Source organism: Manihot esculenta, chromosome 5 (genome assembly GCF_001659605.2).
Source record: "Manihot esculenta cultivar AM560-2 chromosome 5, M.esculenta_v8, whole genome shotgun sequence".
Taxonomy (NCBI): Eukaryota; Viridiplantae; Streptophyta; class Magnoliopsida; order Malpighiales; family Euphorbiaceae; genus Manihot; species Manihot esculenta.
The window spans coordinates 2313057-2324518 of NC_035165.2; the positions used below are offsets into that span (position 1 = coordinate 2313057).

The window sequence follows — 11462 nt, forward strand, 5'->3', positions numbered from 1 at the left end:
TGCTTATTTGGAATGAGATATAAGTTATGTCGTCAGACCCTATGAGAGTTAAAGTTTATTTGGACATTCGGCAGCGGAAGAAGTTTGGTAAAGATAATAAACTGGGTCATGTGGAACTTTTTCTGTGACTTGCAGCTAAGGTTGAAGAAAGAAGATATCAAGTTTGGTTGGGGTGATTTCCTCAGAGTATCTGTTCATCGGAACTAGAGACCGACAAGCCTGTGACTACATGATTTCGACAATTTTGCTCCGCTAGGATTTCTATCAAGTTTGGATAATTTTAGTTGGTTTTATCAAGTTGATGGAGTTTTGTTTCAAATTTAAGATTTTATTGGTTACGGTTTTGTTGATTTTATTGACTATGATTTTATCGTGGAAAACTCTGAAAATATATTTCAATACGGTATTTTTAATTTTTCGAAAGATAATGGTACGTCGCTAATTGTTGAAACTTTAGTTTTTCATCACTATTTGCTTTTTGCGACGGAATTTTTATCTTTTAATAATTGCATTCTTATGGACTGTTTGCAGGTGATTCAAACTCTTCAATATCTGAATTTAAATATTTATGAACTAGATTTGATTCTAAATTATTATAAATTTTTATTAAACTCTAAAATTAATATTTTTATTAAATAAATTTATCATTATTTCACTAAAACTGCTCATACCTTAATTAAAAAATTTATTAAATATGATGATTTCTTTTTCGAAATGATATTTCTGTCTATTTGAAATTTTATTAATACAAAATAAAAAATTTTACTTTAAAAAAAAATATAGTTATTAAATAATAAATAATAAAAATGATATTTTAATTCAAACACTAAATATTATTATCTCTAACTATTGCAGAAGCCAACCTAAGCTTAGAAAATTGGAAAGGAATTTCCAAATTTCAGGAAGAGTCCAAGCTAAGGCTGAAGGAGTGTGGAGTCAGAGACAGGTGTCGGCATATAAATGGGATGATCCAAATGAAGAAGTTGAATGCTACATGTTCATCCACGTGGGACAGTAGCCTCACTACCGTCATCTAATACTTTGTCGTTTTGGCTCACGACAATCTCCCGAAGAGCATAGAATTTACTAAATTAACTTAGAATTAAAGAAGGGCGTCGTACATTGGATTCCTGAAATACCAAGGTCCAAGTTCCTCTTGCAGCCATATGCCAGCGAATATTGCTGTAGAACTAGTGAGTAGTGCCGTTGCCCAATACAGCAAACACTGGCTGGGCTACTGTCGTATTATTTTAGTTCTAATTATTTTTAGTATTTTAATTTAATTAAAATATTATTATTTAATAATTATAAAAATAATTTATAAAAAAATTATATTTTATAATTTTAAATTGAATATTATTTAAATAATTATTTACTACTATAATAATTAACCGCTACTATATTGTTAAATAGACTTTTATTTTTTTATATCAATTATTTCATATTTCACTTTTAAATTTTATTTAAAAAAATTGTGCTGATATTTTAAATATTAAAAATATTTTATAATATAAAATAAAATTAAAATGGTATTACAATTTTTTTTATATATAAAGTTTTGACCACTATGTTATATGAAATTATTGTTATATTATATAATAGCTCTTATTTTGAGTGTCACTTGTAAAAAAAAATAATTACATCAAATCTCACAGAATTACTTTCAAAATCTATTTTTTTAAAATATATATTTTTTTAAATTAAAAAAAATCAAACTTTTATTTTAATTATATAAATTAATAAAAAATAAAATAATGAAAATAAAAATTGAGATTAAGACAAAATTGAGTAGATGGTCCAAGATTCCCACCCAACTCTTTGCCCTTTTTTGCACGATTTAAAATTTTTATATTAACCTATTTAATTTTAAAACTTTATTATATAAATCATTTGATATTCTTTTTATTAATTTTATAATAAATATATTTATAAAATACTGCTTAAGATAATTGTTTAAAATTTTAAAAGCTTACAAGCTTATAAAAATTAGTTAAGTCAACAACCATTGGTCTCTGGAACATTTTGAAATATAGAACTTTATAAAATTTAGAGAAGAAAGTCATATTTTGGTTCAATACAAGTATTCCATGTACTCAAGAAAAACACCAAAAAGAAGAAGAAGAAAAGGAAAGAGAAAGGGGTTTTCAAGCATTATCTGAAGGATTCTAAAATCGTTTAGGGTCATTTACTCTTGAAAACTGATACTGTTCTTCAAAATCAAACACCTCTTCTCTGAAGATCAAAGTGTTCGCTACAGAAACTCGAAGGTACAACTGAGAGCTCCAAACGCCCTGTCCATTCCTCTCCTGGCTTCAAGGTTATAGGTTTCTCTATTGCTGCTGCATCCACACACACCATATGTTTATACTCCTCGTCGCCGAAATCCGCCATAGCTTTTGATTTCTTCTCCCATGGATTCCATACCACTGTTTGCAGACAAAGACAAGGTTTAAAGAAAACGACAACACTCTAACAGTGCAAGCGCAGAGCCTTCTCTAGTTAACTTTTTGAGAAAATTGCTGGTTGATCGAAAAACTCTTTAGTTAGAGTCTTAATTTTAAAAAATATATTAAAATCTCATTAACATTTAAAAAGTCTACTAATTAAAAATTAATTAGCATACTGTTTACAAAACTGAAAGATCAAATTATTAGTTCTTTTAAACTATAGGAATTAAAATTAATAAAAGAAATAATTAGTCGATTTTTTAACAAATAAGAGATGTTTTAATATATTTTTTAAAATTGAGAGACCAACCGTAAGGACTAAATAATAAATTTCCTCAACTTTAAAACATGCACAATAACGAACACATGCAAATGGTAGCTTACCAACATCAGGCAGTCCTTCCTTTCGTATCACAAATGTCCGTTTTCTTTCATGATCGAGTACTGCAATTACATTAGGAGAACTAAGATAAACTCGATCCACCTGCCGCAAAAATCAAAATAGGTTAAACAATTAAAATTTAAATAAAAGTTGTGAACAGCTTTAGCTGCCTCATCACTTCTATGCAAGGCACTGTTGCAGATTCAGTATTTTTCCTTGATTCTTGAGGCTTTCAGTGGTTAAACTTTTACTACGGTTATATGCTTGCACTCAAACTAAGACCAGAATTTACCTCAGATTCAAAAGTCAAGGCATCTCCTTGTTCTGTAAATCTCTCTCTTTGGCAAAGGTTGTCTAGATAGTCGAGCGTTTCCAGTCCTTCTATCCTCACTTCACTGAGGTCATAATTGACATTCATGTAAGTTGTACTTATAGTTTCAGAAGGCATTTCAAAAGTGCTTTTTTTTTCTCCCACTGTAGGGATAGCATTCACTGAGATGAGCAAGCTTTTGCTTCTAGAAAATAATTCTAATTTTTCATGTGCTTAACAGCCAAATTTATCAGTTTTTCAGGAAATAATTCATACCTTATATCAGAAACTGATAAGTATGTATGATATGCAAACGAGAAACTAAATGGCTTGCCATTGATGTTTCGAACCCTTGATATTAATGCCAAATCTCCATTTTTTGCAAGTAACACCCTAACACGAAACTCAAAACTGAAACAAAAATAACAGGAAGATTGGTTAGTGGCACAGAGATAGAGAGCTTATAGTGCCACACGCTTGTGCATGAGTGACCGATTAAGGTTTCTGCAGTGTCCTGAACCTATGATTTCATCTCGCAAAACTAGTACAGAAATTATATGGGCTGCAAATTGCTGTGAACTAGTAAAAAATTTTGAACCTTTTGGGCCAAAATACAAATAATCGACACGAATACCTATTAACTTTCCATCAAAACCTTGGCCATGCGGATTTGTTCAACTTCAAAGCATTTAAATTCGTACCTATGGGGCCAGCACTTGAGGTCTTCTTCAGATGGTTTAAGCAGTAGGTCAACAAAGGACTTCCCCTGGGAATCATTGGATTGCAGAGGAGGAGGATCGTCGTCAATTGTCCAAAACTTGTTCCGAGCAAAACCATGCTGCTCTAGTGATCCGCAGTTTCCAAACTTCACACGCATAAACAATACATATATAAGAAAAGAAAGTTTTATCAAAGTATGCTGTTCAATCTTCAAGCATATAAACAATATTGATTCAAAAGTACCTGCGGGAAACAAATGGGGATCCCTCCTCTCATTGCTTTCGGTGGCTTAAAGACAGCCTACAATTATCACAAAGTAAATCAGCCTTTGAATTCTAGCAAGAAATTTATCAATGATAACCAACTCCAGGACAGCCTCTTCAGAAACTAAGATTTAAACAAAAACCAACGTTTTCGCTGAACTTGCAGCAAAATTAGCAGATGGTTCTGTAATGTCAATAACGTACTTAAAGATGTATTGTAAGCAAAGGTCTAAGTTAAAGGCTCCAATGCTACACATTTCTCATTCACTTATCAGCTTGGTGACAGATAAATTAAAATAAAAGTTGGAAGTAGGGACCAAATCTTTATTTTTCAAGAAGATTCCAGTTCTGATATAATTTGACTGAGACAGCAGCATATGCTGAATATCACTTTCATAAATAATGGCCCCAGATCCAAAATTAAGGCCTTTACTTGACTAAACATCACTGGACAAGCACAAATCTAAGTGATTTTGTAAAAAAGAAACACACCTTGCTACTGGTAAATAAAAGTTCTTCCCCTTGTTCATTCCTCCATGAAACTACTTGTCCTCCATGCAGGCTTACCTATTATGAAAAAACAATACCCAAATCCTCAAATATCATCCCAATTCTAGTGAAAATTTCTATTTTTCATCAAAGTAATATTGATGAATGAATTCATTACTTACAGAAAAAATAACTCAAGCAAAAAATAAATGATGAGAATCTAACCCGAACAGAAGCTCCCTGTCTGTTTCGAATCACGACCTGTTCAATACCATTCCAGTCCTTTGTAATCTCAATGGCAGCCTTATGATCCCAGACAGCTGCAGAATGCCCCATTTTGAAGAAGGAAAAAAAACCCAGAATCTCTAATATTCTACCTTCTCCAGCAATCTAAAAAATGACCCAACAGACTTTCTAAGGAATATTAATAAGAAGCATAAAGCACCTTTTTGAAAGATTTAAAGGAAAATCTCAGCACATATCCTGTGAGTCTCGTGAGTTCGAAGCACAAACCCCAGATAAAACTTCCACCCTAGAGAACTCTAACAGATCGTAATCACCTTCAGAGAGTATGTGGAAGAAAAAGACCTAAAGCTTAAACAAAGAGATCCAGAGAGTGAAACATTTGGCAACTGCTAAGGCCAACACCTAGCTCCAATTGATAAAGAAATCACCAGAAACTTGTCACATCTACATCACAAGAAGACAATCAAAAGACAAGACCCATTATTGAAATCATAACTTCAATGAAATATTCTCTCTTCTAAGTTGAAACCTTTTTCTATGAATGAAAAGAAAAAACAAAAGACAAAAAGAAAAAGGAAGGGGAAAAAAATGTAATTCTCAACCACAGGATCTCACAAAATCCACCCCCCCCCCCGAAAAAAAAAAAAAAAAAAACACTATTCTCAAGTATATCTAGTCTGTAATTACTGCTAACGAGTGAAATTATGACAAAGCAACATCAAAACTCAGAAAAGGTAGATCAAATAAAGGTGACAAATTTCAGAAACACAGAGGCTGGAAAGCCTTGGCAATTGAATCAAGGAGGTTCTTAATGAACAAGTATGAGGAAATTACTTAAAACAAAATACATGGGTATCTTATAATGGAAGTGTAAAAGCAAAAGAGAACATTCTTGAGTGAAATCCAGAAGCAAAGATGGCATTTTGAAGGGACAAAAACAAAAATGAAAACAAAGCAAAGGAGGAAAGGAGGAAGAGGAGGAGGCAAGACTGTGGAAGGAGGAGAAGAAGTGAATATTAAAAGAGAAAGTTGCATAGATCTAGGCTAGGACGTGGAGATACGAGAAGTACACGTACCCTGTACAAAGGGTCAAAATTTTAAAATGGGAATTTTGAGATTAAGACAATTGATTAAAAATGATTTTTAAATGTCTGTGGGGCTGCTCATCTTGCCCTTGGTCCATCTAGGTCTAATGGGGAATTTTTTTGACATGACTGAAAGCTTCAGCAAAGTTACCAACTTTTTGTAAGGTTTGAATAATGAAATACCAATACTTGAATCTTTTGACGCACAAAGTAACTGCAACTCTTCGACTCTGGAACTAGAAGAACGACCCAACTGTAAGCCAAATGATAAAATAAAGTGGGTGCATTGCTCTCAAAAGATCCTATTTTATTTTAATTATGAAAATAGTGATATATATTTTATATATTAAATTATTTATTTTATTCTGGAAGACAAACATAAAAAAACCTCCCCTTAACTGCCTGGCTTTTGTGATAGATTTTCCTTTTTTGATATTTTATAATTTTATTAATTTAATTTTAATAGAAATTTAAATCTGAAATTTAATAATTTAAAGTCATTTTAATATTAACTACATTTTATTAAAATAAATATAATAGTAAGATTTTATATATTGATAAATATAATAAATAAAAAATATATTTTCAAAATCATGAGGAAGTCGAGATAGAATAAATTCTATTGAATACTAGATAATACATACATTAAACAAATCTTAAATCTGATTTAATTTTTATAATAGAAATACACTAGCGTTTGCATTAACGAAATAATTTCTAACTTTAAAATGAATAAATAATTTTCAATTTAGTTATTTATATTTTAATAAAGGTAGACGGATGGTGTATTAGGAAAGAAAATTAAAAAAACAATTTATTGTTTAATTATATTTTATTAACATATATGAAAATAAACGTAAATAATTTTTACAGGATGAATTTACTTTAATTTAATAGATAATTATAAACTTACTTGCAATGAATATAATTAAACGGGTTTAAGATAATTAAAAGTGTATTTAATTTAAATTTAATATTATATAATAATGAGTTTAATAATTGAGTTATCTATTTCAAAAAAAAAATCATTGAGTTATATATTTATATTAAATATATATATAATTAAAAATATATAAAATTTCCAAAACTTGGACAATGCTTAAACAGTCCGTCTCCACAATTACTGAGTTCAAACCAGCAGTTTTGATCCAACTTAGGGTCTCCAAGACGCCCATAGCCTCACAATACAAGGCTCAAAAGCTGTAAATAAAGGGACTGCCACCGCTTGCATAAAATTACCAACACTATCACGGCAAACAAAAGCATAACCAGCTTGTCCATTTCTCAAATCAACATTGCATTTAAAGAGCCCCCATTTCCAGGAGGTCTCCACGGTGTTTCAGCAATTAAAGAAGAAGATGGGGCACTTACATGCTTACTCTGTGCCTCTCTCCATTCACTCAGCTTCTGCAATGCCAACCGAACAACCTCAACCTCAGTTCTTGCTTTTCCTTTCTAAACTGTTCAGTTTCGATTCAGTCATAACTCGTAAAGAACCGAACCAATTTTAGCCATCTCCATCATAAGTTGCTGCTGTAATAAATGAGAAACCCATTCCCATAACGAAATCTGAGTTTGTACCTGCAGATTATTAAGCACCAACCAGACTCCTCTAGTAAAACCAGACAGCAACAACACATGTTCGATTGACTCTGGTTCTTGCTCACAAACTGGACAAAACACTTGAACTGCCACCTGTTTCTGAACTAAAATTGAACAAGTTGGAAGTACATTATGCAGCACCCGCCATAAGAAATTCTTAATTTTTGGTAGGACCGAAATTCGCCAAATTGCATTCCAAACCTGCTGAATATTTTGGGCAGCTCCACTTACTGGTTTTGTTAACAATCTATAGCCACTCTTGACTGAATAGCCACCATTCTTTGTAAACTTCCAAAACCACCCATCTTCTTGGAAAGATCATGCCACATTTGGGATTTGCAGAACAGCTTTTTTGTCTCTAGGATTAAAAATATCATTAATAAGCTCCACATTCCATTCCCCTTCAGGGAGAAAAGAATCAGCAACACAAATATTCTCAACACCCGTGTTATTTTCAGACTGAACAAACGGGGAATCCTCATTCAAAAGCCATGGATCCTTCCACACATCAGTTTGTGAGCCTGAAAAATATCTTCCTCCTACAACCACGTCGCAAAACATCCATTGTCTGCATAACACTACTCTAGAAGAAACTCAGATTTGCTGCTTCAAAAAACCGACATTGAGGAAAATATTTCGCCTTTAAAAGGTGTGAAATCAAAGTATGGGGTTGAATTAAAATCTGCCATCCTTGCTTAGCAACCAAGGTCATATTAAACTCCCTAAACTTCCTAAAATCCAATCCCCCATCTTCCTTCGGCAAGTATAAACGGTTCCAACGCATCCACCTTATACCACTTGAACCGCCGGTCCATCAAAATTAATTTAACTTTGTTTCAGTGGACCTACAGACTCCCACATGAAGCAAAAATACACTCATAACGTACGTAGGAATAGACTGTGCAACTGTCCGAATTAACAACTCTTTACCAGCTCTTCCCCTGCAATAAGATCTTATACTCAACCGAATTCACAGTATATAATAATATGTGAATCAATTCTGCATTAAAACCCAATGTAAATAACATATCAAACAGAAATTTCCACTCCACTCTGTTATAAGCCTTGCTCATATCTATTTTTAATGCAACTACACCCTCCTTCCCTTGTCTTTTTCGATTTAACACATGCAGAACCTCATGGGCTACTATAACATAATCTCTAATTAAGAGACTAGGAACAAAAGCACTGTGTCTGTGATACAACATCCCCTAAAATCAACTTCAACCGATTCCCAATGGCCTTACAGCAAACCTTATCGATTGCATTACATAAGGATATAGGTCTTAAATCTGTAACTCTCTCCAGCACATGTTTCTTAGGAATTAGCATAATTAAAGTCTCATTCAATCAAGGCAAGTGCTCACCATCATTTAAACAAGATAAACAGGCTTTATTTACTGACTCACCTACAACATCCCAGTAATGTTGGTAAAAATCAGGATTAAAGTCCATCCGGGCCCCGTGATTTATCAGGGTGCATACTGAAAATAGCAGCTTTGATCTCCTCTCAAGTATAGGGCAACATCAATAATTCATTATGCATCTCAGTAACTTTTCTTTCCACACAATTTAACACTGGCGCGCTATTACTACCATTTGATGTAAACAAATCAGAAAAATAACCCACAATTAAACCATCAAGCCCTGAATTCCTATCAACCCACGAACCTTCTGAATTCTTCAAAACAGTAAATACATTCTTCTTTCGTCTGTTAGAAGGTACATCTTGAAAATATTTTGTATTCAGATCACCCGCAGAAAGCCACAGCTACTTTGCTCTCTGCCTCCAGAAAACTTCTTGTTGCTTTAGAAGGTCATTATAAGCTGCTCTAGCAATCACAAACAATTGCTTCGAAAAAACATCTGTAGCACCACGATTATCACGCATCTGCCGCTTACAAATACCAAGGTGTCGCCGAACAACAGCTTTCTCCTCAACGCTCCATGTTTTTAGACCACCCCTAACATTTTTAATCCGTTCAGCAACAAGGATAGTTTCATTAGGCTGCCATTTTTCCACAATCAATTGTTTAACATCATCATCCCTTATCCAACTATTCTCAAACCGAAAATGGCATAGCTTGTACACTACCACAGAAACGCCCAACTTAAAAAATAAAGGATTATGATAAGAAGTTGCAGTTTCTAAAGTAGTAACGACTGCGTTTGGAAAAAATGTCTTCCAAGTTGCCAAAGATAAAGCTCTATCAAGTCGTTGTCGAATTAAATCTCCAGACTCTCTTCCAGTTTCTCACATAAACAAATCACCATCAAAAGCAACATCAGACAAACCCGCCTCCCACACTGCCTCCCAAAAACCTTCTATCAACCATCTAGCTCTTGGCACACCACCCACCTTCTCCCTATTAGACAGCAAATCATTAAAGTCTCCCATCACACACTAGGGTAGTGTGGATTTGGACTTTAACGATTTCAGAAAAACCCACGACTCCCCTTCTTCTAGTACTTTCAGGAAAGCCGTAAAACCCTGTGAACCGCCAAGCCCGTATAACATATTCTCTAACAGCTACATTAATATGATTCTTAGAATAGCTAATTAAACTAACAGAACTCTTCTCCTTCCAAAACAGCAACAAACCACCGCACCTCCCCACTGGGTCTACCGCAAAACATCCTTCAAACCCCAGTAGCGATTTTATTCGTCGAACTTTATTTTTTTGTATTAAAGTTTCCATTAAAAATAACATTTTGGGCCGCTTATCAGTTACAATATCATTTAGCTCTCAAACTGAAGCTTGGTTCCCAAGCCCCCGACAATTCCAGCTTAAACACGTTATATGGCTAGGCGGGCCTGATGTCCAGGACCCGCAGTTTTTTAGCCCCTCTCCATATTCCTCAACAGATTCAATAGACTCCGAATCATTAGCCACATTCTCCTCAGTACGACGTCGCTTTAATTCCGTAATAATAACACCAACCGCTCCATCCTTCACTAACACGTTACCTACCTTAACAAACTCATCCCTTATCCCTCCATCGTTTGAATTTCGAATCTGGATTCCCTTTTGCACAGTTTCAGGAACCAAATCATCCTCCATCGGTGCATGCTATGATGATTTCTCCTCCGACCAGCCACCACCTTCCTCCCTCAACCACCGTGATCCCACATTGGTAATCTTTCTCGTAGGAGCTCTCAGCCATTCACCAAAGAGATACTTGTCTTTAGGAATATGAATTTTGCAATTAAAACACGGTCAGAGTGTCCAATCACACCACAGAAAAATCAAAAGGTCGGTAACCTTTCATATTTAAAATTCACCCACACCCATTCTGACCTGTTTTCCGTAATTTCATCTTCCTCTTCAATGGCTTCCTAACGTCTATTTCCACCCGCACCCTATAGTAGGTTTTCCACCCCCCTTTAAAATTTCTAGCATCAGACTCTAAAAACTCTCCAGCATAACCTCCCACATCCTTCAACACATGCTCTGATCGCAACCCAGAAACTAAACCATACACTTGAACCCAGAATTTAGCTTTAAAGAAAACCACAGCATGTGGATTCTCATTTTGCTTAAGTGATTTCAACAACAAAAAATTTCGCTGAAAACTCCAAGGACCTTCTGCTAATACACGTTCTACATCCAGTGCATGAAAGAAATTGAAAACATACCTATTTCCCTCAAGATCTTTCCCTGTCATAACCTTCACAGGTTGCCAAACAGAAGCCATGGTCTGTTGTAGAAGTTTCCCTACAACACAAAATCAATAATCATCAAACTCTTCCACCACATCAGCCGATCCAACCCCCTATTCCTTACCCCCTTCATACTCCTCCAACCCCAATTTTGCATAATAATCTTCTAAAAGAATCAAACTCCATTAGGTTTCCGGATATAAGGGAAAAAGAAAAAGAGAAGAGATACACTATATATATATATATATATACTACAT

General features: G+C 34.1%; 1 protein-coding gene and 1 long non-coding RNA gene across 3 annotated transcripts; both read right to left on the reverse strand.

Annotated features, from left to right (window-relative positions):
- Positions 1-2020: 2020 nt before the first annotated feature.
- LOC110614533 (putative glucose-6-phosphate 1-epimerase) lies at positions 2021-6067 on the reverse strand. Of its 2 annotated transcripts, XM_021756089.2 has the most exons (8): positions 4837-6046; positions 4615-4689; positions 4103-4159; positions 3841-4004; positions 3416-3550; positions 3122-3224; positions 2832-2931; positions 2021-2426 (listed from the first exon to the last, which is right to left on the reverse strand). In XM_021756089.2, the coding sequence occupies exons 1-8, from the start codon at positions 4945-4947 to the stop codon at positions 2218-2220; spliced, it is 954 nt and encodes a 317-aa protein (XP_021611781.1). In that variant the 5' UTR covers positions 4948-6046; the 3' UTR covers positions 2021-2217. The 2 variants fall into 2 exon arrangements, with proteins under 2 accessions (XP_021611781.1, XP_043813094.1); XM_043957159.1 differs by lacking the exon at positions 3416-3550 and having other exon boundaries at positions 4837-6067.
- Positions 6068-7038: 971 nt separating this feature from the next.
- Positions 7039-11462, reverse strand: LOC122723634. Its single transcript, XR_006350629.1, has 2 exons — positions 8954-11462; positions 7039-8485 (listed from the first exon to the last, which is right to left on the reverse strand). It is a non-coding gene; the product is annotated as an uncharacterized LOC122723634 (long non-coding RNA).